This window comes from Colletotrichum fioriniae, assembly GCF_027942845.1.
Source record: "Colletotrichum fioriniae strain IMI 355084 chromosome Unknown scaffold_2, whole genome shotgun sequence".
NCBI lineage: Eukaryota > Fungi > Ascomycota > Sordariomycetes > Glomerellales > Glomerellaceae > Colletotrichum > Colletotrichum fioriniae.
This window is the reverse complement of record NW_027076838.1, coordinates 3,675,899-3,703,563: the sequence shown is the minus strand read 5'-3', so window position 1 is coordinate 3,703,563 and position 27,665 is coordinate 3,675,899. Positions and strand designations below refer to the sequence as shown.

At 51.2% G+C, this 27,665-nt stretch overlaps 9 protein-coding genes and 1 non-coding gene across 10 annotated transcripts; 6 read left to right on the top strand and 4 right to left on the bottom strand.

The window, feature by feature from the left end:
• Window positions 1–1,687: 1,687 nt before the first annotated feature.
• On the top strand, window positions 1,688–2,129 carry N0V96_002816 (uncharacterized protein; the record flags this gene model as incomplete). Its single annotated transcript, XM_053187135.1, has 2 exons — window positions 1,688–1,779; window positions 1,916–2,129. 2 exons carry the CDS (start codon window positions 1,688–1,690, stop codon window positions 2,127–2,129), a joined length of 306 nt encoding a protein of 101 aa, XP_053054639.1.
• Window positions 2,130–5,179: 3,050 nt separating this feature from the next.
• Window positions 5,180–6,973, top strand: N0V96_002815 (uncharacterized protein; the record flags this gene model as incomplete). The annotated part of the gene is made up of 1 exon (XM_053187137.1): window positions 5,180–6,973. One exon carries the CDS (start codon window positions 5,180–5,182, stop codon window positions 6,971–6,973), a length of 1,794 nt encoding a protein of 597 aa, XP_053054641.1.
• Window positions 6,974–7,258: 285 nt separating this feature from the next.
• On the bottom strand, window positions 7,259–9,300 carry N0V96_002814 (uncharacterized protein; the record flags this gene model as incomplete). The annotated part of the gene is made up of 8 exons (XM_065756632.1): window positions 7,259–7,426; window positions 7,523–7,659; window positions 7,720–8,673; window positions 8,752–8,779; window positions 8,843–8,917; window positions 8,980–9,093; window positions 9,155–9,226; window positions 9,292–9,300. The coding sequence occupies 8 exons, from the start codon at window positions 9,298–9,300 to the stop codon at window positions 7,259–7,261; spliced, it is 1,557 nt and encodes a 518-aa protein (XP_065615001.1).
• Window positions 9,301–10,984: 1,684 nt separating this feature from the next.
• N0V96_002813 (uncharacterized protein) lies at window positions 10,985–12,820 on the top strand (the record flags this gene model as incomplete). Its single annotated transcript, XM_065756631.1, has 3 exons — window positions 10,985–11,238; window positions 11,295–11,318; window positions 11,395–12,820. The coding sequence occupies 3 exons, from the start codon at window positions 10,985–10,987 to the stop codon at window positions 12,818–12,820; spliced, it is 1,704 nt and encodes a 567-aa protein (XP_065615000.1).
• A 1,896-nt stretch (window positions 12,821–14,716) lies between these two features.
• On the top strand, window positions 14,717–15,386 carry N0V96_002812 (uncharacterized protein; the record flags this gene model as incomplete). Its single annotated transcript, XM_065756630.1, has 3 exons — window positions 14,717–14,824; window positions 14,886–14,903; window positions 14,997–15,386. 3 exons carry the CDS (start codon window positions 14,717–14,719, stop codon window positions 15,384–15,386), a joined length of 516 nt encoding a protein of 171 aa, XP_065614999.1.
• Window positions 15,387–15,791: 405 nt separating this feature from the next.
• On the bottom strand, window positions 15,792–17,907 carry N0V96_002811 (uncharacterized protein; the record flags this gene model as incomplete). Its single annotated transcript, XM_065756629.1, has 3 exons — window positions 15,792–16,933; window positions 17,004–17,091; window positions 17,317–17,907. 3 exons carry the CDS (start codon window positions 17,905–17,907, stop codon window positions 15,792–15,794), a joined length of 1,821 nt encoding a protein of 606 aa, XP_065614998.1.
• Window positions 17,908–19,764: 1,857 nt separating this feature from the next.
• On the bottom strand, window positions 19,765–21,328 carry N0V96_002810 (uncharacterized protein; the record flags this gene model as incomplete). The annotated part of the gene is made up of 3 exons (XM_053187142.1): window positions 19,765–20,135; window positions 20,254–20,791; window positions 20,861–21,328. The coding sequence occupies 3 exons, from the start codon at window positions 21,326–21,328 to the stop codon at window positions 19,765–19,767; spliced, it is 1,377 nt and encodes a 458-aa protein (XP_053054646.1).
• A 1,055-nt stretch (window positions 21,329–22,383) lies between these two features.
• Window positions 22,384–23,354, top strand: N0V96_002809 (uncharacterized protein; the record flags this gene model as incomplete). The annotated part of the gene is made up of 2 exons (XM_053187143.1): window positions 22,384–22,419; window positions 22,485–23,354. 2 exons carry the CDS (start codon window positions 22,384–22,386, stop codon window positions 23,352–23,354), a joined length of 906 nt encoding a protein of 301 aa, XP_053054647.1.
• Window positions 23,355–23,684: 330 nt separating this feature from the next.
• On the bottom strand, window positions 23,685–25,124 carry N0V96_002808 (uncharacterized protein; the record flags this gene model as incomplete). The annotated part of the gene is made up of 1 exon (XM_053187144.1): window positions 23,685–25,124. One exon carries the CDS (start codon window positions 25,122–25,124, stop codon window positions 23,685–23,687), a length of 1,440 nt encoding a protein of 479 aa, XP_053054648.1.
• Window positions 25,125–26,608: 1,484 nt separating this feature from the next.
• On the top strand, window positions 26,609–26,721 carry N0V96_002807. The gene has a single exon. It is a non-coding gene; the product is annotated as a tRNA-Met (tRNA).
• Window positions 26,722–27,665: the final 944 nt, after the last annotated feature.

The following is a 27,665-nucleotide window of genomic DNA, read 5'->3' as shown; positions in this document are numbered from 1 at the left end:
ATTTTGGCTGAATGACATCGGCTGACAAGGGTCTCTCCCTCCCTCTACCTTGGCAACCAGACTCTCGCCTTCTCACCAGAAGAACGCGTCGGGCTCGAGCTCTCCCCCAAAGAGCGGTAGCGTAGATGGAGAAGGTGTCAATATCAGGCTAAGCGTCAAGTTGTCAACAGGGTTGTTTGACAGAGAAGGAAATAGGGAAATTGGGATTAGAGATGGAAATCCAGGGACCAGAGATGACATCAACGAGGGTTTTCGGCTATGTGACGAGCTTTCGGGATAAACTTGGGTGGAGCCTACTGGCTTTCGCGGGTGGAATCGGCATTTCCATAGTCCATGATGGAGAAGATCTAGAGATACGGGCTACAGATAGGCTTTGCGAACGGGGTCACGATAATAATTTCGGGTTCCGATGTTGAGTAAGAATATGGAATGAAAAATTGGGAATTGGAAAAAAAATAAAAAAAATTCGAAATTCGATCACCAACAGAATGATCCTGGTAAGCCACACACACCCGAAGTTACTTGCCGATGGTTGTATCCGCACATGTCATAATCTCACGGTTCTCAACAGCTGCCACCAGCACCAGCAGACATTACGGCAACGGAGGACTCCGCTGGCCGTCCTCCGTCTGGTCAATGCTTCCAGTAAGTAGTCAGTCGGTCTTGTGTGGCGAGACGCCGACTCCAAGTGCCGTTAGGAGCAAGTAAGTAAGCTGCAAACCACACAGGCACGGCACGCATGGGTATTCAGAGCATGAACTCTGGTGGCACCGGGCACGTGAGGAGTAGCTACCACACCAGCCAAAGCCAAAACAAGTCTGCGGGGGCTGTGTTTGGATGGCCCAGGATCATTAGATGGATGGAGATGGACGGAAGATGCACAAACAAGGGGCTTCCCTCAACCAACTCGAGCGTTTTGCAAAGCTTCAGCGAACCAGCGGTGGCCTTCAACACCAAGTTCCCCAGACGTCTTCCAGGAACTCCCCTGGCACTCCAATAATGATGAGAGTTCTTCTCCTTGAGGACAACGTGTTGCACTGTATCCGTAGCTCTGCAGCAATGATGAGAAAGAGAAGCAAAGGTCCAATCTTGTCCCCAGCGGCATCACGTTACTACACCCGGGCTGTGCCGATTCCACCCCGCATATCGGTCGACATCACCCCACAATCGACACTCTGGAACGATGTCGACGCCATGCCCAATTGGGGCCGCTGCTGAGCGTGGTGCGATGCTGGTGTCACACTGATTCTCATTTCTGGCCGCAAATCCCGTTTTGCCTCCCTCCCCTGCGGAAATGCCTTGTACCGTACGGTGTACCGCTCAATGCTCATCTCAACCTACCTTACGCACTATGCAAGTGCGGTTTAGGTAGGTACTGTGTGGGCGGACGGTGCCATGCCATGCCATGCTTAGCCCCCTTGGCCATGGGGGATGGAACGGCTGGGGGTGACGGGGTTCTCAGACACAAGATTGGCGCGGCGCGAAGGGTCAAGACGGGACGTTATATGAATACATTGCTTGCCGCTGCCACCTACTCACCAAGACGCTTGCTTTTAGCCCGAGAGATCTATCTAATCATCCCTTGCGATTGTAACCCACACGTAACCAAGATACAAATACCGATTTCACCCCCATCCCCTCATCCCACACCACTTCTTGCTTGAGATACTTGATTCCACAACATACAATGTTCAGACAAGCTTCAAGAAACTTCACAACCAACGCTCGCATGCCGCCGAGCTACTTCTTGCAAACTCCCCGTCGACTCGCCATGAGATGGTACGTCTTTATCTCTGATCCCATCCTAAGACCCCAATTTAGCATCCATTTCCCCTCTTCCCAGCTTCCCCGAATCCTGGGGAAACAGCACAACCACAACCAAGAGAGTTTAGAACTGACGAATCCGGCATAACAGGATCCCACCCACAGTAGCAGTCGCCGCCGTTGGCTACGGCCTGAACGCCTACCGAGAAGGCATGGTTGAACGTCGCCAAGCTAAGAATGCCGCAGCGGAGAAGCAGGCAATTGAAGATCGCAAACGAGCGGCAAAACTCATGGATGCCTACGGTGACCGGTCGAGTCTCGAGGAGCTCGAGAAGGCGATGGCAGTCTACGAATCCCAGAACTAAAGATTGGCCGACCTCGATGTCTCCGTACAATCTTTAAACCTTTCTTTTATCACCACAACATCACCACAACATTCAATACCATCGAAGAATGGATCAACCTCAGCATCGGCAAGGGCGTTTTACAGCGATCAAGGATATCTTTAGGCGGGATTATAAGGAAACGTTTTTTAACACGTTACGGGCGCTGGAGCTGCACAAATTGACAGCTTGCATTTTCAGGGACGGAGGCAAGGCGTTTGGGTAGGCGACTCTCCATGGAGCGCATCACCATGGTCAAGTTCGTCATGCACTGGTGTAAATACTAGCAACCCGAGTACATATTGAATAGGTACTCAAAACAACATCTCTAGAGCTACAACAACTGCCTGTTTACCCCAGATACGTCAATGATGCACGATGTTTGCTGCTCTTCCCACGTGCAACTGATCACAGACTAGAGGGTCATACCCCAGTACCCCGCACGCGTCCCATGATGGACGGGATCCTCGGTGGCGTTCACAACGTTGAGAACGGCCCCAGTCCGGGGGACATTTGCCGCCACACCGTCCGTTCATCTTGATTCGCCGGTGCAAGCCACGTCTGATAACGCGTGTTGCCCAGGCTTTCAGCTCGGCTGGATGATGCAGACACGAAATACGATGCGAGGCATGCGAGATACGTAAGTCCAGCCTGGTTGACGATGAGCCTCGTTTTCTGCTCTTCTTCAATTTCATATAGGATGCGGCGGTGTTGTGAGATGCCAACATGGATGTGATTTTTTACGCATCGTTGGGAGCGCCAGACTTTCCGTCGGTCAAGAACTCAACGCCGAAGCTGCTTCGCAATATGGGTGGAGGTTCGTCCCGGTGAGTTTGTCACTGTGCCTGCGATGGGCACAAGAAATTGACGTTAGGTAGTCCGTCGCCGCCACCGCGCGTCCCAAAGACGCTGTCGTCTACCACTATCTGGATCCAGCATCTACCCCCACTCATAGCTGAGACGACCCGTGAAGTCATTCTCTCCATCAGGCAGATTCGCAGTCGATACTTGACTGGGGGCATTCCGAGCGTAGCCTCGGAGGAAATGGCATCGCTCATTGAGAGACTCGATGTCTTGATTGAGGATGCTCGACACGCAGCCCACATTCGGGACTACATCGCACTCTGTACAGAGGAAACTCTGTTGCGATTGTTGACTGATAATAGACCTATCTCGCAAAAGCTGCTTGAAGTTGCTCGTGCCGTAAATCCATTCCTCGGGTCACAAAGGGCTGATGTGGAAAGACTGGAGGCAGCCTCTACCTCAGGAGACGACAACAACCTGCCTATTCCTTTTAGACCGTCTGATACGTGTCTGATTGACGAGCCCGAGAAGGACCTCTTGGTCTTGTTGTGGTACTGCGATGGTGCTGTTCTCGAGGGGTCCATGGAGGAGGCGTTAGCTCAGCTGTTGAAAATGGCAGCAAAGTACGGCACTATCAAGGACCTAGATCTTCGCAAAGAATCTCTTTCTGAAACCGAGGTGATATTGACCCACCTACGTACAAGCTCTCAGCTTACCTGCATTACAGATCAACATTCACTGGATCTTGTTCTACTTGGAGCATCAGATCTCGCTGACCATAGCCGCCGGTGGAAACCCGCGCGAGTCTGGAGCCAAGCTCGACTTTGAGAGGAGCATTCGAATGAGTCGATTGTTGACGATTTGTGAGATGCTGCTCTCCGAGGGAAGATTGGACCAAATCTGCTTTCTGTTGATACCTTTGCGGCAGTGCATCGCAAGCCAGGACAAGCCTTGGTGGCGGTCCAGGACAAGACGACTACTCAAAGGCATGAAGAAGACGCGGGCCGGTAGGCAGAAGTGGCATATACAGCTTGCGGATGAACAGCTGCTTTGTATCAAGGGCCTGGATACTGATACTGGAAAGTCGTGGGCTTGGCGTGGCTCTTTCACGATCCGGCCCGAGACAGTTGAGATGGGGAAGATGAAGGGCGATTGAGTCACTGTGGAAACTGCCTTGCGAGAGCAATGGCGCAGGAGCCTGCCAATCCACTGACTGCGAATCGATTGTACATCTAGTATAGGGCTCTGGAGATTTCAAATCTCCCGTCTGCGGAATGCGATTCGAGAGGTCTGATCGAATGTGAAGAATCGAATTATCGACATCTCCCACGCGCCGTGTTCACACCGGAGCAACCGGGGGATAAGTGGGGATTGGCCCCGGTGATGGGGCCTGTTCAAGTCTCGAGGATGATCCGGGCTCAACCAAAAGCCGTTTTGGCTGCAATTGGATAGTTATTTCTTTTGGTTCCAGTTCCTTTTGTATCATGAGACAAGACTCTTGATATTCGTATTTGAAAAGTCCAGTGTCGCGTTGGATCCCGAAGGATTGCCTTCCCTGACCAGTCTCGCGCTTATCTTCGCTGCTGAGTTGACCTAGCACCCGTTGGGGGGATGATGCTCTGAAGTGGGACCTTTTCAATTGAGTTTTAAGGTTTACGAGAACGAAAACGCGCCGAAATTGACGACCGACGCTCGCTTGTCAGACTCTTAGTGCTCGCGTATCTCTTCACTCTTCTTACCTACTACTAGTCTACTATGCCCTTCCTTCGGACATGAACTCCGTCAAAAGGTGATGGATCAAACCAGAGCAGCCCCTGAGTCACTGATGAACGCCTCGAATCCTGTTGGCTGAACTCGAAATCCACTTGTGCTTTGGGGGCTCTGGGCAGCCAGGAAATTGCGGCGCCAGCCTGCATCTGGATCCGGATCCCGGTAGCTCTGTTGCCTGCGATGGAGTCTTTGCCCAGAGGGCCACCGTATATTTTTATCAAATTGTCGATGCTACTGTAAGACTAGCATGCGGCGGCGCAGTATTGCTTGACCCTCACTCGTGCATGCTTTTTGCCCGACACTTGGACTTTCACTCCGATTCTCTGATCCCGATTGACATTTTTGTCTCTCTGTCAACCATTTCTTACCATTCACGCGTGGACCCTGAACACAATCCCAGATGTCAACCTAAATCGTTCAGTCACTGTATCATTCGAGACGTCTGACAAACGCCGGTCATGCTGCTGCGTCATGTTTCGCTCGCCGCGGCCGCCGTCGCCAGCGCCAATGCGCAGATTCAACTCCGCTGGTCGACCGATCTCGGGGGAAACGCGAACAGGACTTATGGCCCCGACGGGCCATGGCAGGCGCCACTCCTCAAGCTCAACGGCACTGAGATGCCTCTCTGGCCGGGTGGCTCTGGTATCTCTGAGATCCTGACGAAATCCGTAGGCGGAGATTACACGCCGCGCGCTGACACCGTCAAGACGGGGACTTCGAGAGCTTGGTCTGATGGCTGGTTCGCCAGCGCCTTTATGGGGGCGGGCTGGGCAGGAATGGAGGCCTCTGACGGCATGGTCATCGATTCGAGGATGGGAACCAGTCACGAAATCAAGGTTAACGTGACTTTGGTCGCCGCGACGTCGTGGAACAATTCTACCACCTCCGACACGACGATCTACACGCCGACGGTCGGCACACTTGGTCTCGGGCCCAGGAGCGAGAGAGACGTGACAGCCGCCCCAGGGATCCTCGAACAGCTCAAGGCCTCGGGCGATATCGATAGGACCGCATTCAGCGTGCAGATGGGGAGTGCCGCTCTCGGTATTCCTGGATCGCTAGTACTTGGCGGGTACGAGCAGAATAGGGCGCTCGGTCAAGTTGGCACGTTTGCAGTACAGGACTTGATACCGATGATGTTCCTCAGGGATATCATCTTTGATTTCCAGATACGGAACCAGTCTTTCTATCCTATCAAGTCAAACGTGAGCTTTTGGACGAATCCAACTGACCTCGGCATGCAGTATACCAAGTACGTTGGCGGCGCTGCTGGGTCGGCTGTTGTGGTTCCGAATCCAGCTTCACCATACATTTATCTACCGCCAGGGATTTGCGAAGCCATAGCAGAGAATCTTCACATGACGTACCATAACAAGTCAGGGCTCTACCTCTGGGATACTGACTTGAGCGCCCAACCATTCGTCAACCAGTCAGCGTACCTCGGCTTCGTCTTGGCCGACTCGAGCGCAACCAACATGACAATCAAAGTCCCTTTCCAGCTCCTCAATCTCATATTGGAGCCACCGCTGGTCGAGCAGAAAGCCAACTACTTCCCCTGCAAATCCATCAACTCGAGCTACGGCTTCTGGCAGCTGGGACGCGCCTTTCTCCAAGCCGCGTTCCTCGCCGTCGACTACGAATCCAACGTCACCTACATGGCGCAAGCCCCGGGCCCACGCATGGAGCAGAGCATTGTCAAGAAGTTTGACGGCTCGGCCATTAGCACCAACCCGGCTGAGTCGTTCGTCACGACATGGGGCGATGCCTGGGATAAAGGACAAGTTTTCCAAAGCTTCGACACCGGCGATAAGGGATTGACAGCTGGAGGCAAGGCTGGCATCGCAGTCGGGGTTATGGGCGCAGTCCTTGCTTTGGTATGGTTCTTGCGCCGCCGAAGAAAGCAGAAGAATGGGCCCGACTCTCCGCCGGATGCCGTTGACAAGGCCTTTTTATGGTTCAACAGAAAGAGAGGCAAAATTCAGAGGACACAAGTGGCAAGCCAGACGAGTTCGATGGCCGAGATTGGAGGAAACGGGGAGATGCATACGAGGCATCGAGCGGAACCAAAGGTTCTGAGGGAAGGGAGCCGCGTCAGCGAGTTGGATTCGCGGTCGCCTCTCACTGAGCTGGGGACGCCGTTGTCACATGAGATTGGCTCAACGAATCATCATCCAGTCAGGCACGAGGCACCGGACGACCACATGGTATACGAGATGCCCGCGAATTCCGAAAGAACGCATAAGACACAATGAGTGGTGGCAATGAGTGGTGGAGGTCAAAGAAAAGATACTCCCGTGGTAGATGGTTCCTTAAATCGTTCTGATTGTCACATGAATACCCAGAGTCAGCTTGTCTTGTTAAAAATAACGAATATTGAGAAAGTCGAGCCGAGAGGCCTGAACAATAACCAGCCAGCGACGTGGCAACATGAAGAAAAACGCAACGCTGAAAAGGAAGAAAGAAGCATTCTATATCTACGCAGACTGTACTTTACGTATCTAGTCTCTAGATCTAAATATCAAATGGCATGATCCGAGCTATATGAACAGCGGTGGTTGGTAGAATTGAACTCCGGTTTCGGCAAGGGGCCCAAATGGATGCGAGTCGCCTTCGCACTTTGTATCGGGCTCCGGCAGTGTTCCGTTTTGGAAGTAAGCCCTGATATGCCCTCTGGTGCATTCTGAGGGGGCTGCGAGAGTTGTATGCTACAATGGGAGAATGTCAGCTCTCGAGTCTCTACGTGGTCGACCTTCAATGTGAATGCGACTCTTTTTTTCTTTTTTTTCTTGAAGGGTACTAACGCCAAATGAATTTTGGACTAGAAGCCTTGATCCGGGGAATCCAGCAGAGTTGTTGCGAGCACTGACTAGCGGAGTGATGTTGTCGGCCTGGTTGGCGATGAACAGAATGGGGTGGCTGGTCTTGCCCTCAAAGGGCCCTGGGTTAAGTGAGCACGGAGGTGTCCAGATTTCTTCCTAGAATCACTGCTAAAACTTACCACTAAATCGCCAGCGGGGACGTGTAGTTCGCTGGTTACAAGTCATCTGGTACGGCACCTCCGTAGCTCCAGTTCCTGGACTAAGCTCCAGAATTCCATCCGTCTCTCGTTGAATCTCCTCGAGAGTCATGTTACTGACAGCGGGGTGATCGGCACACATGATGACGGGGAAGGCATCTCCGGTGCCTTCGACAATCCCCGGGGGCGGCTCGAACGGCGAGACCGGCTGCGGTGCGCAAGCCGGGGCCGGGGCAGGCTTGCTGGGATTATAGCGTCTGTAGTAAGGCCGCCCGTCCTTCTTCTCTAGCGCGGCAATGATGTTGGCAAAATTCTCGAACTGCTCCAGCGGCTGGTAGAGCGTTGTCGAGAGAAGACGCATGACCTTGGAGTAGGTGACCAGCATGGGTACTTCAGGACCTTCCTCTGGATCGGCCGGAACGATGACTGGGTGACTCTTCAGGGCGTTGAGTAGGTCAACAAACCTCCCCATGATGGCTTCCGAAGTGGGACCGTGAAAGGCGCATTTTTCGGGCCCAGCTTGATAGCAAAACTCGTAAAAAGCGAAGAGAACCTTGTCTGTGTCGCGAATAAAGTTGACGTGTTCCGAGTTAAACCACTCCCTATAGTCAACGTTGCCATCGCTGACCAAACGCTCTACCTTGTCTGGGTACATGGCCGCGAAAACGCCGCCGAGGATGGTGCCGTAGCTGAAACCCCAGTACTTGAGCTTGCTGTACCCGGTCTGGTACACGATCTCGAGCATGTCCCTAGCGGTCGGGGTGGTACTCGAGTGCTCGAGGATGCCAGAGGCTTTCATTGCGCTCTCGCATGCTTGGGAGTATGCCGTCGCTCGGGCAAAGAGTTCTCCAACGATGCCTTCGTGGGGAGTCGAGGACTCCGGGGTCTTGAAGACCCCAGTTTTGGCGCTGTTGTGGTGTTGACCAGCACTGGATTCTAGGGATGGATGCGCCAACTATCCCAGTCGCATATCAGCAGTTGTCCACGTTTTGTGTATCAGGAAGTAAAACTTACCACCTCTGGGATCGAAACTGATAAGGTCCTATATAATGTAAGTATTTCCGAACCTAGGATCTTGAAGAGATAGGCAAGTGTTTAGACGTACGTGGTTTACACCGACGATTTCCTGCAGCATTTTGCCATGATTTTTCAGGGACCAGACCCCTGAGCCACCGGGACCCTGGATCCGGGGTTTAGCGTACCGTTGATGTCTTGGGAAGAGATCTTGACATATTTGCTTACACCAGGGTTAAAAATCACTGGTCCCCTATAGTCCGACTTATCCGTTGCACGAATTCTCGTAATTGCAAGAACAACGCGGTGGTCATCTGACGGTTCTTGCCAGTCCACGGGGACCTGAGATATGTTCTGTTAGGCATGTTGGAAGTTTTGTGGAGACGGACTTTCGGGCACTAACGTCTAGTCTGGCGCAGTCATATTCTCCGTTCTCGAAGCAGCTGTGCCATTCCAGGGTCCGACTCGGCTTGATCTATGAAGCTTGTTAGTTATTTTTCGAGAGCAACGTTGGAGCTGATATCTCAATGTACGCTTGACCAGGTCCATTCTGAATCAGAAGCTTGTTCGAAAGTGTTTCCGCGCCCGACCAGAGACCACGGAGCTGGGAAGAAGTTCCCCCTGATAAGCGCCGTCAAAGCGAGCACTGATAGAGCAGCGGTGACCGCTGTTCTACACTTACTCCCTGGCCTGACAGCCTCTTTCGGCGCGGGAAATCTTGACGAAATCTTGCTGTCCATGTCAGGTCAGCACGATGTTCTGCTTCGTGATAGCCTCGGAGGGAATTCCAGTTAGACAGCGAGGAAAGGGGGATAAGAAAGCGTTGAGCTACCCGGACCGGCTATATTTCACAGTGAGCCCAGCTGATCTTTCTGTGGGGGTCCCCATGGTTCCCGGATCACCGACTCAGCGGCCAAACACGACTCTGTGAAAGCCGGCATCTTGCTGGCTTGTTTAGGACTAGCGCTGTCCTGTGCGTGAGTGGTCTCTCGAGTGAGCCCAGTCTTGGCTTGTACGAATCAAGGGTAGATAAGGGGAAAAGTAGGGGTGCTGCGGCAGCTGTGCAATGCTGATCCCCCAAACGTTTGTGCATTATCTTTTTCATCTGATTATCAGGGCTGTCGGGCGAAGAGAGTTTACAGGGCGCCGACACCCTTGATTCAGTTTCTGGGCATCTCATTTGGCCACGTTGACGCTAATTCCCAAGCCATCTCCCGCACTTTTGAGATCAAGTGACACGGGTCCCAGGGCCAATCCTACGGCCCCCCGAGATCTTGAGGTGACATCCTCCTTCTCTGGCAGTTTACCTTAAACCCAAGAAGGGTTGACCGGCCGGGCGGATCCAGAATGACGGAGCGGGCGGCCCCATCTGAGTCGAGTCGAAACTTCGGTCGCCGATGAGCTCGGGGGGATTCCCACTTTGAATTGCGAGCGGCTTCGGGGGGATCAGTGGAGCGATTTTGGAATTTGGCTTCAGGGTCTAACCCGGCCGGTCGGTCCATTTTTGCCGGGCACCTTATCCTAAAGCCAACAGAAGTTCAACACCAAGAATCCCACCGGTTTGTGATTCTCATAGGGTCAAGCATCCCCATCCTCTATATGGCAAACGTCTAGAAGCACCTGGGGCCTCTCATCGCACATCGTTACTGTAAGGGAAGACATGGTGCCTGATCCTACCCCATACATCGGACGATGTACAGATAGCTTCGGATACCGAATCGTTCAGACGCTATCACCGAGTGCTATCACACGACACCTCGGAGGATGCACGAGGGATGACAATGTCCCCGATTTGATAGGCTCCTCCCCTCTCCGCGCCGACCCCGCGCGAGCAATTGGCCGGTGGGCGCAAGATAACGACCGTGAAGAACAATAACAGCCTTCCCGCAAAGGCAAAGTAAGCACTGCCTTTAGAATCCTTCTGCCGTTGGGAGGTTTGTCGGTTCATTCTAAGCCGATGTTTTCAATCGTTGACCAGTCATCTGTGCTTTTTTCTGTTTCTCGAATTGCTTCCAAACAAGGTTCAGGGAGCCGTCTCAACTGATAATCATTGAACCTTGGTCAAGAAGTTTGCGGTAGTTTCTGCAGTGCGGGCATGACTCAAAAAGAGTTAAAGCTCTTCGCATCTGCTCTCAGTTCGCCCAGCATGTGCCGACGAACCGGCCGTACGTCTTCATACGATAATGACGAGCGCACGAGTCTGCTGCCGACGTCTGAAGAACAGAGAGAAGCAATGGGCTTTGTCACGTCGTTGAGGGGACACCTCCATGCGGAGGGGTCCTCATCAGCAGACCCCGCCAACGGGGATATAGCTGCATCGGAAGCACCTCGGGATGTTGAGATGGCCGGGAAGACGGACAACACTATTGAAGATCACGACCATGTCAAAAAATTCGATACCTCCGAGCCTCTTGAGTCGGGTGTCGGCACTATTCAAGCTGCTCAGACATTATGGGGGAAGAAGGGAAGATGGCTAGTTATTGTCGGGTAAGTCCATACTGCCACTTGCCTATGCACAACATTATTGCTAACATCCATACTAGTCTAGCATTGGTGATGATTGTGTAGTAAGTACTATGCTAACCCTTTCTCATGAGATCAATGAGCTCTCCCCTTTAATTGGCCTGGCTAATCATCATGAAGCGAAATCGACAACACCACTGTGTACATCTACAACAACTATGCGACATCCTCCTTTTCAGCTCTTTCCAAGCTCGCAACCCTAACCACCGCCAGCGGCATCGTCTTCGCAGTCATCAAACCGCCAGTCGCCAAGCTTTCCAACGTTATTGGACGAGGAGAAACCTACATCATGAGTATATCCTTCTACGTCCTGGGCTACATCCTCATGGCAACGTCCACAAATTTCAACGCCTATGCTGCAGGCGTTGTTTTCTACGTCGTCGGCCAGTCAGGCACAAACATCATGAACGACATCGTGATTGCCGATATCACTACGGCTCGCTGGCGTGGCTTCGCTCTCAGCTTCTCCTTCTTCCCATTTCTCATTACGCCCTGGGCCGCTGCCTTCATTGTCGACGATGTCGTCAAGCCCGGTGGTATCGGCTGGCGATGGGGGATCGGCATGTTCGCCATTCTCATGCCCATCGGCGCCGCGTTCATCATCTCGACTCTGCTTTACTACCAAAAGAAGGCCAAGGACATGGGTCTCACCCCGAGACAGAAGACAACGCTCTACAGCTTTTGTTCTCAGATCGACCTAGGCGGCTCAGCCCTTCTCTGCGCGGGTTTCTCATTGGTCTTGATACCGCTGACGTTAGCGGCATCAACACCGAGCAGATGGGGAACGGCATACATCATCGTCTTGATCGTGATTGGCGTCATGCTCCTCGCTGCACTACCATTCTACGAGCAGCATCTAGCTCGCAACCCAATCATGCCCACGCGATACTTCCGCAACAAGACAATCGTTCTTTGCCTTTTGCTCATCGCGAGTGACTCGGTTGGGTTTGCCTGCACGCACACGTATCTCTACTCCTGGTCTACGGTAGCCCGCGGCTTCGCCGCCCGAGACGCCACATTCTTCCAGTACACCAATGGTGTGATGCAGTGTGTGATGGGAATCATCGCCGGCTTGGCAATGGCATACACTCGCCGATACAAGTGGCTGCTTATCGGCGGCGCAATCATCCGTCTCATCGGCTATGGTATCATGCTTCGCCTTCGCGGGGCTGACAACTCCGTGGCCGAACTCTTCATTGTGCAAATGATTCAGGGTTTAGGTTCTGGTATCATGCAACTGTCAATTCTTGTACCTGCGCAGGTCGTCGTGCCTCACCGCGAGATGCCCCAGATTACTGCATTGGTCATTTGCTGTTCGGTTATTGGAGGAAGTATCGGGGGTTGCATAGCTGGTGGCATCTACACCAACACATTCAAGCCGATGCTGTACAAATATCTCGGCGCCAGCGCTTCGCCGGAGCTTGTTGACTCGTTGTTCGACTCCATTGTCGGCACCGCGCCTGCATGGGGTACTCCGGAAAGAAACGCGATCAACCATGCGGTAAGTTCTTCTGTCTTGGTAGCGAGTATTCGCGCCTCTGTCTGATGACGCTAACTCCATATCACAACACCAAAGTTCACGGATGTCATGAAATTCATGGTCTACACCGCAGTTGGAGCTTCAGCTCCAGGGGTTATTCTGGCTTGGTTCCTGCCAGACTTTGTGCTACCGTGAGTCAATACACAATCTTGTATCAGCTCAAGATGTGTCGTTTACCTGTACTTACAACCTTCCAGTGACCGGAACAACATGGTTGAGGAGTGAGAAAGAGTCGAACCCATAGTTTCCAGGAACTCTCTTGACGCCAACCAGTGGCAACAGGCGGAAACTTGTCTTCATCAATGCATTTATGACGGGCATTCACATAGAGAAGGACTGAGAGGGGCGGCAGAAAAGTCTTTTATTCGCTCCATAGACACAGCAACAGACGAGCTAGCATTATGAGAAAGCATTTTGATCATAGCCTCCTTCCATAGCAACCGAATTATGCCCATTTGAGCTCACTGAATGGTTCAAGCTGCGGTGATCTCATCACATTGATCGTTTGCCTGGACCATACTACGAGAACTTAATATTTTATCGTCAGCTGAGCAACAATAGTGGCTGTCAAAGCCTACTATATGAATGCCAAGTCACCGTCGAGACTCGCCTGATCTAGTATTTTCATACTTGAAAGAACTTCTCGGAGAAAATCATTGACGTGTGCCAAGTCTGGTCGCCGTGAGCACAACGGGTCTATCAACTTTAAAGTTAAAATCGATGTTTACCCTAAGCTTGTTTTTATTCCCCATGTTTGACGAACTTGACCTCCCGCTCTGGCTGGTGAAACCAGCCGGACGGATATCCCGCCAGCAGCGTCACGCCGGGCCGAACTTAGCGACTGGGATTTCGACTATGTACGCCACCCCGCAACGCTCGTGCGTACCCCTTCTTCCATTTCCACATTCCTTTTTCAGCTTCAGCACAAGCTTTCGCGCGATGCGGCCCTCAGATGTGAACCCGCAGTCTGTGAGCTGTTACTCGATACTCACTTGACCCGTAATCCAGCAGTCTCACACATCTTCGAGACTTTTATACTCAACTACCACTTCATCCATGCACAGGTTGACACTCGAGGCCTCCAAAGTAAATTTTGATCTTGATTTCACTCGACGAAACGACATCAGCCAGTATCTCCGAGTGTGATTCACAATGTCACTTTAGTTTCGTCATGAGACAACATGTCGGCCCAAGAGAAGCCGCCTTTGGTTGCATGAATGAGTAATTCGGACTTATTAATCGCTTTCTACAGTCTCAAACCCATTGACAAATCCAGACTTTCGGCTTGCTTCAGCCCTCTTTCTGTTGAGCCACCTCAAACTCGATTGCTTGTTCTACCTTTAGCTATGGTGCACAGCCTTCTTCGAAAATAAAATCGAACTTTGGGCTAGAACTTCGAACCAAAACTTTCGGGGTGAGCGTTGTGGTAGTATTGAAGCCGCGAAGCTTGGCATCAAGCGCCTCGAACCCAAGATCTTGAAAGCAGACTCGTTGGCGCATCTCGGTCTGGTGTATTTTGGCCACCGCAAACCCATCGCCAAGAAGACACCAGCGGCCTTGGCTTGACTTTCACGAACGTGCTGGCCCGTGAACCAAGAGCCAGGGATAGATCCTCAAGCCACACAAGCTAATCCCATTCTCGCTTCACCTGATTCTGGTCGCAAGTGAGGCCATGTCTCACAACATGAAGCCTTCGATATCGATGCTGTACACAAATCGTTATGTTGGAAGAAAAAGATGAAAACTCATGAATAAGCCATGTACTCACCTTGAAAAGAAGACCCCTCCTCCTCATCATACTCACACTCAAGATCACAGTCAATTCTACACAGCTCACTCACACCGCTCATTCCAACTCCCGTTTTCTTTTCAAGACCTACTCACTCTCAATCCAATCTCAAAATGCATATCCCTACTTTTGGACAGGTTGCCACCATCGGCATGGCTTTCTTCGCCGCCGCTGCTTTGGCTGCTCCCATTACTGAGCCCCGCGAAGCCGACCTCGTCGAGGTAAGAACATCCCTCCATTTCCGACCATGACTACATGTACGAATAAGCTCACGTTTCCCAGCGATCTACCGATCTAGCTGTAAGTTTTGAAGCATTGACAACACCATTGCCTGCCTCCCAGTGCATGGGATTTGATCTGCTGGACACTTCAACTAACTTCTTGACCCATTAGGCCCGTGGCGAGGGACTTGCTTTCACTGGTGCCGTCAGCGCACTTGAGCAGCGCAACAGCAAGAAGAAGTGCAAGCGTACCAACAACAAGGGCTACTGCACCGATTCCGACGAGAATAAGGACAAGAAGAAGAAGAAGCAGTGCAAGCGCAACAAGAAGGGTGACTGCTCTGACGATGAGGGCAAGAAGAAGAAGGGCAACCAGAAAGATGACAAGAAGAAGAATGGTGATAAGAAGAACGATGACAAGAAGAACGATGACAAGAAGAACGATGACAAGAAGAACGATGACAAGAAGAACGATGACAACAAGAACGATGACAACAAGAACGATGACAACAAGAACGATGACAGCAAGAACGGCAAGGACAACAAGGGCGGCTACTATTGAGCTCTGAGCCTGCCTTAAAGCAGTTGAGGATCAGGAAAGGCTGACTTGTGCGTCTGACTGCTAAAATCTATACTGGGCAACCACTTGCTGTCTGGCCTATAGATCCTAACCGGGTTGGCTTGGATTTACGTTTTCCATACGCACACTACCTACTCGTATACGTCTGGATGAAAGAGGGTTTTCTTCAACCTGTAACATCACATTACCACATGTAGATACACTACGTACATACTTATTCGTATACACACATTTTCTCTCACTCGTTCTCCCATGTTCGAGGATGCACGCCTAGTCCTACTCTTCGGCGTCCGAACTCGGGTTTCTACGATTACACCTGGCCGAGATATAGAGTTGTCTACTTAAATGCCAATTACTGCCAATGGGGATGCTACTGAATCTAAACATTCACGTGCAGTTTGGCTTGGTTCCTTGGACCGCTTTTTTGACTCCAAACCTCTGGCTCAGGACAACCCATGATCCGGTGATGACCAATTTTCTAAAGGCGTTGGGGTCAGAATCATCCCCAAACCCATGCTCAAGCCAGCTTTTGACATCCTCCCAATCCAGGAACCCCAAGTTGTTCACCGAGTCCTCTGTAATTAGCTCTTTGAAGAGCTGGTGAATGGGTCCTTCCCGAGGCCACTTGACAGGGGCCGAATACGGGTGTTTCCGACGATCATACAGCTCTTGGGTGATGAAAGGCTTGCCAGCCTCCTTCAAAATCCACTTTTCACTTAAGGCTTGACGGGCAGCACTTAAATTCTTCCACCATAAACTTGAACCCGTCCCGTCCGTGTCGCCCTCTGGCTGATTATATGCAATCTTCAGACTTGGGGGAAGACCGTTGACGTATTCGACCAAGTGATGGTCAAGGAATGGTGGCCGTGCTTCGATGCTGTGTGCCATTTCGGTACGATCACCCAAGCAGGTAAGGATCATATTGGGAAGGGCACCGCGAGTGTAGTAGTAGAGCGAGGAGTGCAGCGTATGCCACTTTTCGTCCATGTTTTTGCGTACTTCAGCGGACATGGTCTCAGCCACACTGTCCCTCATATCCTTCCGCCCATAGGAGTCCTGGACCCAAGGGGCGAACATCTCCGAGTGGGGCTGCCACTTTAGAGCGTTATTTCCAATGCCGAGATGTCGGGATACTGGAGCCGTCGTTTCCCATTTGTGATCAAACATGCCGACTCTGGTGAACATGTTATTGAGGTCGTCTGCCATTTCCTTTTGCATAGCCTCTCTCGCCTGGTTATTTTTTGCCAAAGCTGAGTCTTGCCACGCATAATCCGGTTCCAGGAGAAAGTCCGGCATCAAGAATGGGTACCCGGCGAAATGTTCATCAGCGCCTTCACCTGTGAGAACAACCGGTACACCATGTTGTCGGGGCAGCGTGGAAAGACAGAACTTGCCCACGAAGTTGAGATCGAAATGATGGTGCTCGGTGTGGTAGACACACTCTACGAAGTTGTTTGCAAGCTCTTCCTCGTTCATGTCTTTTTTGAGGATTTGCACTCCGAGCCAGTCCGCTGTCCGCTGCGCGATGTCTGTAAATCACATTAGCCCACCTGTGCGCATCAAAGTTAAGTCCATCATAGACTTCACGAGGAAACGAACCAGCCTCGTTGAAACCAGAGTTCTCGGGGAACTGAATGCTAAAACAGGAAATCCGCTTCGTGGCATCTTGGTTGCCAAGCATAACACCCTCTTCTCGGACAAGTTTTGTTACAATTCCAGCAACAACAGAGGAATCAATGCCCCCTGATAAGTAGATGCCTACTGGTACATCGGCACGCAGCCGAAGTCTGACAGCTTCAACGATCCTCTCTCTGACTTCCAGGATGATATCATCCAAGTTACGCGTCTCTACCTCATGCTGTTGTTTATAAGCTTGATTTTTGAGTAGGTAGAGCTTGATGTCGACACGTACCTTATCCTTGTACTCAGGATCCCAATACTGATGATGATGGATCTCACCACTTTCCGCAATCTCCATCCAAGAACCTGGATTCAATTTCCAGACATCTTTGTAGACCGTATGTTCAGCTTGCAGAGAAACTCCGGTGATAAGACCAGACACATTCCACTCAGGCTCCCAGCCAAGGGGCAAGAAGCCTTTGACCTCAGATGTCAGGAGAAGCTGTTGCTCTGAACCGTCGCCGACAACAGTCCAGTACATTGGCTTGATGCCGAAGCGATCGCGGGCAGTGATCACCCGCCCATCTCTCTCATCGAAAATGACAAACGAGAATTCTCCTCTTAAATGTTCAAAGAACCCAGGAGCTCCGTAAATCTTATACAGCGCGATTAACACTTCGCTATCACAATAGCCCTTGAACTGATATCCATGATCTCGAATGCACCGTTCTCGAATAGCGTCGTGATCATAGATCTCTCCATTCACGACGGCATGGATTCTTGCGTCATCGCTATGCAGAGGTTGCACACCGTCAGGCGTCAGGTCATTGATGGCAAGACGACGGTGGCCGAGGCCTACAATTCCGAAATCAGTCAAAGGCATCTAGCCTGAGTCATATGGTCATACCAATGGTTCCGTCTTCACTAATCCAGGTGCCCTCGGCATCCGGCCCTCGATGAGCAATGCTTGCAAGGCTCTGCGCCAACTGATTGTGCAAAGCCTGGTGACTTGGCGAGCCGTTTTGGCTATGCCCATCAACAATCACATGTCCGTTTGTTTTGGGGAGTATGCCGCTTCGTCGTAGTTTGACAGTCGCCGTAATGCCGCACATGTTGCTATTTCGTGGAAGAATCCAGGGAAAGCGGAGTAATAAAACGAAAAGAGTGGTGCAGAGAGCTCAGCAACTAGGTAATGTAACTAAAGCTGCTTCTCGGAATCATCAGTCGAGGGCTTCGGAACCAGGGCGAACTCAGTCAATTGCTTTAGAGTTCACATTAGTGAACTATGTACAACCACACGCAAGATCCAGCGATCATAAGAGGCGAGCCCGCTTAGTTGATCGGCTTACACGACATTGTGGAAACAATTTCAATTCTCTTGGCTCGTCTGAGTTCCACTGCTGCACAGGGACAAATACGACCTTCTACATTGCGCATACATGGTCATGATGCTACACTTTCTTGGCCAAAGCCGCAAATGACGCGCCAGAGGCGGTGGGAAGAGTTGAGGTGAGACCGGATTAACGATGCACTTACGTACGAGCAAGTCTTTGAGCTCGGTCGAAACACCCTGCGGAATGTTAGTCGAAGCGCAGCAGGCTGGGCAGTCAAAGGAAAGACCACATCAAAAACTCTAACTTGTCCGAGAGTCAAATTTTTAGATGGTCGGAACATCTCAACGTCTCGGAGACTCACTGAGTCCTGTCGCAGGCCTTCGCTTATTTCAACTGACTCAAGCCAAGTAGAGGTGGCCTAAAGTCTGCTCTGAAGCGGGGAAAGAATTTAAACTTTCCAAGGGTTGCCTTCATAGATGTTTGCTGTCCCATTTTCCCGCGACAAGTCTTGGCTCCAAAGGTGAAGTGTAACCCATCGTGGTAGTCATTACTCGTCTAGCTATAGGTACCTCGAACAATAGCAGAGGGAATGGGTTCATTCTGATTGGTGGGCTTCGACTTGAAGATTATGTGAACGGGGAAGTCGAGGCGAGGAATCGGGAGCTACCCAGTGTTTGGTTGTTCGAGAACGTCAAGCCCTGTCGTGTCATCTAAATTTGGGACGAGACGTTACCATCTAGGTGGCATGTCAGTTTACCATGGCGGTGAAGATTTGTAGCTCTCAGGGATATGAATGTAATGCTCTTCGGACTAGCTCCTTGCTACATCCGTAACTCTAGCATATTAGGGTCCCGCCTTGGCGTTCTCCTTACCCGCTTTCTTAGGCTGTTTGAATATGCTGCGATATCCTGGTGACACATCGGAATCTCTGAATGACATTCAACGTCTTTTGGAAAATGCTACATTAGTTTTTACCTACGTGTACATACCTGGACGACTCATTGAGTCGCAGCTGCCTGTTTGTGGCAACATTCGATGGTCAAGCCCAGGGTCCGTTACAACCATGTTCCACTTACGATATAGTACTTACAAGACTTGTCTCCCAGCTAATCTGCAGGAACTGAGACCTGCATTACATGGCATGCTAAGTAGACTGCACTGTCAGCGAGGCACCGTGTAATCTTGTGGGACTTATCGATTGTCCGAGAAGATCAGATCAGATGTCACTGACAGACTGACTGGAAAGGTCGAAGACTGTCATGAATTTCCCATCACCTTTCTTGGATTATATGACCGGTCTAAATTCTCGAAATGTCTATGTAACAAGGCATGCTAAGCGAAGAAAGGTTCCATGCAAAAAAAACCCGGTATTGTTCGTGGCTATGAACGAGACAACTTCGGGGTCCCTAAGCTTCCGGGTGGAGTCGCACCTTTACCCCATTGTTCAACGTCAGGGATAAGGTGAGTTGCTCGCGCCAGTCAGTCGGATCCAGATTTTCAATCCCGGAGAAGGCATGCAACAACCTTGCAATGGTGTATGACGACTCGGTGAGGGCGAATTTCTGACCAGGGCAAACGCGAGGACCACCGTTGAAGGGCAGATATTCCCAGCCTGGTCGGAGGGTCTCCCAGCGCTCCGGACTGAATTCCTCAGCATCAGGCCCAAAGAGTTCTGGGCGACGGTGCATAACGAATGTGCTGTAGGTGACCACATTATTTTTGGCAACGAACATTGGTGAGCGTCCATCGGGGCCACCGCCAACCGGAATGACGCAGTCTTTGTTAGCCATGCGGCTATTAGTGGCAATAGGAGGGAAGAGACGAAGAGCTGAGATTGAGGTTAGCCAGATGAAGTCATGGAGCAGGGAAGATCAGTGGGCGGCCCGCAAACTTACTTTCTTGAAGCACGTAGCGTAAATATGTCATCTGCATAACAGCGTCGTAGGTCAAAGGCTCGGTGTAATTCTCCAGCACGTCCGCCCTGAGTCTGTCCCAGACTTTGGGATTCCTTGCCAGCAAGAAGAAGGCGAATGCCAGCAGTCCTGCTGTCGTGTCCCTGGCCGCGAGCAGCATGTTCACAATCTGGTCACGCAGCATGATGGGGTTGTCGGTGTCTTTGGCCAGCTCGTTAAGAAAAACGTATTTCTGGCGAGCGTACTCGTCTTTCTTCTCCGTAGGGTAGAGCTTCTCGCGCTCGCGGAACTCGAGGGCTTGCTTGACAAACTTGTCGGCATATGCGTGAACAATGCCACACGAATCCCTGAACTTGGCATCTCTATGCGCGAACATCAAATTGCCGAGGCGAAGTCGGAGAATTGTACCTTGTTGGGCGTAATCCAGAGCATGGTGGAAAGTATGGGCGGAGTCGGAAGCGTGATCTGACATCAAACCAACCGATTCTCCAAAAAGGTATTCGCTGTTTGAGTCGAGAACCTATATGTATAGATGTCAGCGATCCAAAAGTCAAAGACAGAAGTGGCCGTTGCGGTAAATTTGACATACCATGCGGAAAAATAACTGTTGCAGGTCTACGGTGTAATTCTCTCGGGCGATGAGCTGTATAAGCTGATCGACGTGTGTTTCGAAAATGCTAAAGTCTGTCACCTGAGCTCGAATGAAGCTTGGTCTGATGAGTGCCCTCTGATGGGCCCAGATCTCGTTGTCGGTGGTGAAAATGCCTCGGCCAAGAAGAGGGGATGCACTCTTTCTTCTCAGAGGACCCATTCCAAAGTCTTCAAACTGATTAGATAGCACAGTTTGGATTAACTTTGGGTCGCAAGTGTTGATGGTAGTCCGGAGGTATGTGTTCGTGGTGAAAGTCTGGCCTTGCTCGGCATGGCGTTTCTTTAAGAGAGCAAGGAAGCCGAACTTCTTCGCAGCAGCCAGATTTTGAAGGACTACGTCAGTTCCAAAGATAGGATCTTTTTGAGGCAGTTTCTTGGGCGGAAGTGTGCCATATTCTCTCTTCATCCGGTGACGGAGAATGTGTGTAGAAACGATGATGTAAAGGGAGTAGAGAACAGTTGCAAGAGACGCAACCAGCGTCAAAACGGGGATCAACATGATTATGAGAGTCAGCTTCAAGATATTATGATGGTATGTGCTTGTGCCTGTCAAGACTTTTGATGCAAATTTGGTTCAACCAACACCTTTGTACCAGTAGGGCACCAGCTGAAGGGTACGAGGACTTTTATACCTCAGACTCATTCATTGTCTTGTCCCCATCAATAGACTTAGACACATTAATTCCCTTATGTGAAGCGAGACACCATCGGGCTCGCATATCCTCGACTTCAACGGCAAGTACTTTCGTCTTCTCAATTGCTTGATCGTTGCACGTCCATGCCCACACCTTCGGTCTCGGTGCTCAGTGCTCACCTGACGTGTCAATAACCTAGTTCTAACAAGGAGGTACTTGAGGCCTTGGTTCTTTCTATTCAATCTGACCTCGTCCTAGTTTCGTACCAGCCAAGCTGGATCAAGCTGGGATGACACCAGGGTCGTCAGCTGTCACTTGTTTGGTACGATGCTTCGTTGCCTGGTACAATCATACGATAGTCCTCCCATTTGCCCGCACAGCGCGCGTTTTCCACCGGGGCAATCCCGCTCCTGAGACTTCAGATCGTCGTTTCCTTGGCCTTGCTTCCAGAGATCCGCTGAATGCGGTATTTCCAAACGGGCAGAAGCCCGTCGCCGGTGACCCGTCTGTCCGACAGGCGGTCCCGGTGAACTCTAAAGTGTGGGCTTACACGGGCTGTGTGATGACCCCGGCGTGATGCAGGCCGAGACGTCGGGTCTGAACATGTGTATCAATCGAGAATGAAGTCGAGAAACTGAAGCCGTCATAGCCGTTTGTTGTTAAATATGGCTGTATTGCTTCATTAATCTAGTTCCCTACTCTTCACAGCTTTATTACTCTCCGATCTTTACGGGTTCATCCCACGACTAGCTAGGCGCATCATTTTAAGCATCAAATTTTCCTTCACTACCGCTTTGGGTGTTCCTCGCACAGACTATCTATCAATATGACAACTCCAATCAAACATGTCGCCATCGCAGGTGTAAGTCAATGATGCCCCTTCGAGGATCAAATAATCACGGTGTCACAAACTAACGAGGGTTACAGGCAAATGGTTTCTTAGGACGTGTTCTCCTTGATGTCCTACAGAAGTCGAATCTATTCGAGCTCACTGTTCTCACTCGTGAGGGGTCTCGCCACGAATTCCCTGCTGGCGTTACAGTGAAGGAAGTCGACTACGAGTCAGTCCCCAGTCTTGAAGCTGCCCTCAGAGGACAGGACGCTCTTGTTTCAGCCTTGGCGTTCGACGCAATCCACGTTCAAAGGAACGTTGTCGATGCAGCTTTCAACGCTGGCATACGAAGGATGATTCCTTCCGAGTATGGTAATGATACCATGAATCCAAAGCTAGCCGTCATACCCATATACCAGCCTAAGATTGCCATTCGCAAGTACCTTGATGAAAAGGTAGCTGCAAGGCCATCATTCTCATACACCATCATCATGAATGTCTCTTTCTTGGCGCCTGGGTACGCACTTGACTTCCTTGTGGATGTCAAGGGCAAGAAAGCCCACATCAAGGATGGTGGCAACGTCAAATTCTGCGCAACGACCATGCCACATATCGGACAAGCTGTCATCGGCACTCTCACTCATCTTGAAGAGACAGCGAATCGTCCGGTGAAGATCAGCAGTGTTGTAACGACGCAAAATGAGATTATTGAGATTTCCAAGAACATCGATCCAACAGGGGAATGGGAAATCAAGTATTCAATAACTGAGGACTTGGAAAAAGTCGCTCACGAAAGATGGAACAAGGGGGACCACAGCGAAGAAGTGGTTGAAATGTTTATCAATCGCGCTTTTATTGGCACAGAAGCCGGTTATTTCCCTGTGACTGACAACAAGCTGCTCGGCATCGAGCCGATAGGCAGAGAGGGGCTAGAGCAAATTATCAAGACTGCCATCAAAGACTGAGGCCGATCATGGTGAGTTAAAAATAGTTGAGCTCTAGCCAGGATCAACGTGTGACTTGCCAATGGGTAGTGATTAATTCAAGAAAAAGTTCAGAACAAAGTTCTCGAATCATGTCTCAATTGTGAGCTATTGTTCAGCAAAGTTTGCTCGACGCTGAGAATACTTCGTAACTGCATTTGATGAATGCGATATTCGGAGTTCGGTATTATTACAGTAGAATAAGTATGGCTGTCCATAGGTATCCCCCCTCCCTTCGAACAAAGGCTTTCAGGCCTCGAGCACCACCTGGAACTCCAACTCTTTATTACCTTGATACGGAATTCATGGCCTTTACATTGACTTTTGCAAGCTGAGAGAGCCAACTTGTACGAGTCCCCTGGCGCTGCTTGGCGGGCTCGATGCCCCAGCTTCCTGCAAGCCACTGGTCTCCACGTAGGGCGGCGGCATATCTGTCGCACTTTCAACTGGTCTGCTCTGGGTAGACGACGAGACTGGCCGCCTCGGACTGATAGGCGTTGACGGTGCTCTCGCCGCCGCCGGCCGCTCTGGGGCCTGGGCACCGCGGTCCGTCAGCGACTTGATGGTCTCCTGATTCTGAAGCAGCCTTGCCAATGCCAACGGCTTGATTTGACCCATTTTGTTGACATCTGCGCCGTGGGCGAGGACTGCTTGTAAAATGGCGTGGTTTTCCGTCTGAAGCGCTTCAACCAAGGGGGTTCTGCCCTTGGTATCTGCTTCGTTTGGGTTCGCTCCGTGTAGGAGCAGAATTTTGACGTCCTCGTGTCTATTCTGATCGATGGCGTAGAGTAAGAATGTTGTATCCTTGACTTTCTTGTTCGGACTGCCGCCGTGAGCAAGAAACATGCGCAGAAGTTCGGTGTTGCCTAAGGTGATAACCATGCTCATAATGGATTCTCCCCAATTATCGACTTGATTTGGGTTGGCCCCTCGTGCCAGGAGCGACTTGATGAGTTCAATCTTAATTCCCTCCTCCATATCTTTATTTTGCAGCAAGGTCCATAGTATACCTTTGCCCATCAACCCTGTGGCATTCGGATCGGCGCCTCGGGATAGCAAAGTCTTGACAAGATCATACTTCTTTTTGTGAAGGGCGGAGATGATCATCGTGCTTCCAGTGAGGTCCATGGTGTTTGGGTCTGCGCCGTGCTCTAGGAGGAATGTGACAATGTCCATCCGGTTCTGACCTAAAGCCATATGTAGTGCAGGCTGCCCGCTGATATCTCGAGCATTGACATCGGCGCCATATTCTTTCAGAAGCTTTATGTGTGGAAGACTGCCGCTGAGTATGGCGTGGATGAAGATGGTGCGGCCACTGATAGCAGCTGTGTTGGCGTCGCAGCCTCGTCGCAAGAAAAGTTTGATTATATCCAGCTGGTCGCTGTTCGCCACCTCGATGAAGTACGGTTGCCCTGACCACGAACGCTCTCTCATCTCGAAACCATGATTGATGAGATACTCAGCGATTGGCACAAAGCCGCATTCGGCGGCATGGAATAGGGGGGGCTTCTTCTTGCCACTACAAGAATCTTTCATTGATCGATCAACTCCGGATTTGACGAGAAATTCGACGGCTTTCCTCTGGTTGGCTCTGATGGCACATATGAGCGGCGTATATCCTTCTTCGTTCTGGCCGTTGATATTGACCCCTTCCGAGACGAAGCCTTTGAGGTGTCCCACGTCGCCGCTCTTGGCGGCCTGGCACATGGCGATGACCATGGGTTCCGGTTTGGCGCGTAAGCCAGCCGTCATCGCTTTGAAAGAGCTTGAAATTGAGGAGAAGAATTGGCCGGACGCCTTGCTTTTCCCCTTGTTGGCTTTACCAGACGTGTAATCTGGAGGTGGCTCATCGGCTTGGTCGTCCCCAAATTCTCCGGCAAAGGCTGAAATATCAATGGCAGATTGGCCAGCTTCATCTGAGGGTCCCAGTATGTCACTACGGGTCAGAACAATCTGAGACGCCTCTACTGCCGATTCTAACATTCCATGCCCATCGGAAGATGAGAGTCTTGCATCTTGCTGGGCGACAGTTGACCTGAGTGATTGGATCAGTAGCCATACGGAAAGTGAATCATCTCAGAGACTCACATGTGCACCACGGAGACGAATTGTGCGAATAAGCGAGTATTCGTCAAATGATAGGTCTCGTACTGCAAAATCACGTCGGAATTGAGGCCCGTCACGTTTCCTGGATCCAGCCTATGTATCTGCTTGTCCACGACTGCCGCAGCATCTGCGCAAGGCTGAATTGCGATGGCCAGGGCATTTCGCAATCCGGGAGATATGGCTGAGGAGTCATTGAGAGACCGGCGGAGCTGTTCTGTGGTGTCTCTAAATTGGTCTAGTTTTGCCGAAACTGAAATCAAGTGCTGCGCTGCGGTGCTCCCAGGGTCGATGGCCTTCAAGAGGCTGTCGAGCTCAGCGGACGTGGAGACAGTTCGGTGAGTGATGTCATCACAACTCGTGGTCACGGCAGCTGAAGAGAAGCCCGCCATCATCAAGCCCGATATGATATCTCCAATTGAAGACGGAGTTTCGATAGTGTGTTAATCACGTCTACACTCTACTATTACTCTTGGCGCTGGTCATGGTCGTTGGGGGGTGATTTATGGTTAAATCTAAAGGCAGGGGGTTGCCTGACCCCGCCGATAATCAGTCAAATAGTGGGATGATGCTATGAACAGTCAGATGCCAAGTCTTGATTGGATACACAGCCATCATGCTAGGCAGGAATCCTGCGCCGCATTCTGGCAGGTTTGGTAGCTCAGCCGCAGGATTCGGCCGACCCAATCAAGGCAAGAGAACTGGCTAGCGGTGTTGAGACGCGCGTTCGGAACACGACACCCGCATGCTGTGGCTTGGTAAGGTTGACAAGAGGCCTCTTGAGTGAAGCACTCCGCTCATTCTGCCTTTCGACCCAACTTGGCTTCAGTGTTGAAGGGATCTCATTGGATAACGCCACGAAAGTAGATGGATAGAGAAGCAGAGAGTGTGGAAAACACGTGTGACGTGAGTGACAAAGCTAACGTTTTTTGTAACCGTAGGACTGGTTACCTTGGTTGTGCTAGCTTAAGACTAGACGTTTCCGTGAGACATAGTTCGAGAACCAGATTTCGTGGCTCGAGTTGGATCAACTAAAAGGATCTCACCTCAATTAATGAACCCGCGGACTGCGACAGATCTACGGTTAGCAAGCCTGTCTTCAGGTCGTACAATTTGCGGATCCACCAATCATCGTCTCTGTGGCTCAGTTGGAAGAGCGTTGGTCTCATATCACCACCTAATTGATATGACGAGGCTTGAAGCCTGGGACATCCAAAGGTCGCAAGTTCGAGCCTTGCCAGGGACAGTCAGTTGCTTTTGCTTAGTCTTGCTTTTTACACTTTGCCTGCAACGGAGTCGATGAACTGGGTTGGTGGTCTTGCGCGGCTTCTTTAGTCCGTACGGTCGGTCCTTCTTGAACCCTGGTCGGTGAAGGCATGGTCATGACATCACATCCTCTTATAGGTTGGTTGCTGATCTTATGTGAAATTTGGAGGCTCATGCATCATGTCGGCAGTGGTGCCCTGAAGTCTACATGTGGGTAATATTACAAAATTTATAAAATATCATTATGCTGAAGAGCTATCTGGGCCAAGAAGGCCCCCCCAAAGTTTGATCTAGCCAAACTTCTTATCCTCGCTGACCCAATCTGGTGATGATGGGCCTGAGTACCGAGGCGGTGGTAATTCCACTCGCGATATTTGAAGTGCGTCGTCGATCTGTCTCGGCATTCCGTGATGAGCTGGTGCTGGTTGCGCTGGTTGTGCTTGCATCTGAGCCGGCGTCGATTGTATTGAGCGCGAGGGGGGTTGCACCACCGGCTGAGCCTGGCCGACTGGTGTCGAGTCTGCCTCTACGGCTTGTATTTGATCTCCCGGCAACTCAAAGACGGGAGAGTATCCGTTATTTGAGGGATGTGAAGGATGAGGTGCGGGAACCGGAGCGGCTGCCATCTCAGCGGCATGCGCATTCCAGGTTTCGGTATGTGGTGACGGTTCGGGACCCCTGGATGAGTTCGGACGGTACTGAGAGACGGGCGAAACCCCCCATGTTCCGGTGACCCCGTCCCCGTTGGCGACTGGTGACGGCCATGTTCCTGCTTGCTGTCCGTAGTGCCCAGGAGAATTGTTGTTCTGCCAATGCTGTGGGCTTTGTGGTCCTTGTTGCTGGCGGTTCCATCCCGGAGTGCCCACCGCCATATTCATCGTGTTTGCCGTATCGGGTCGTCTGTCGTTCACGCCGTGATATGCC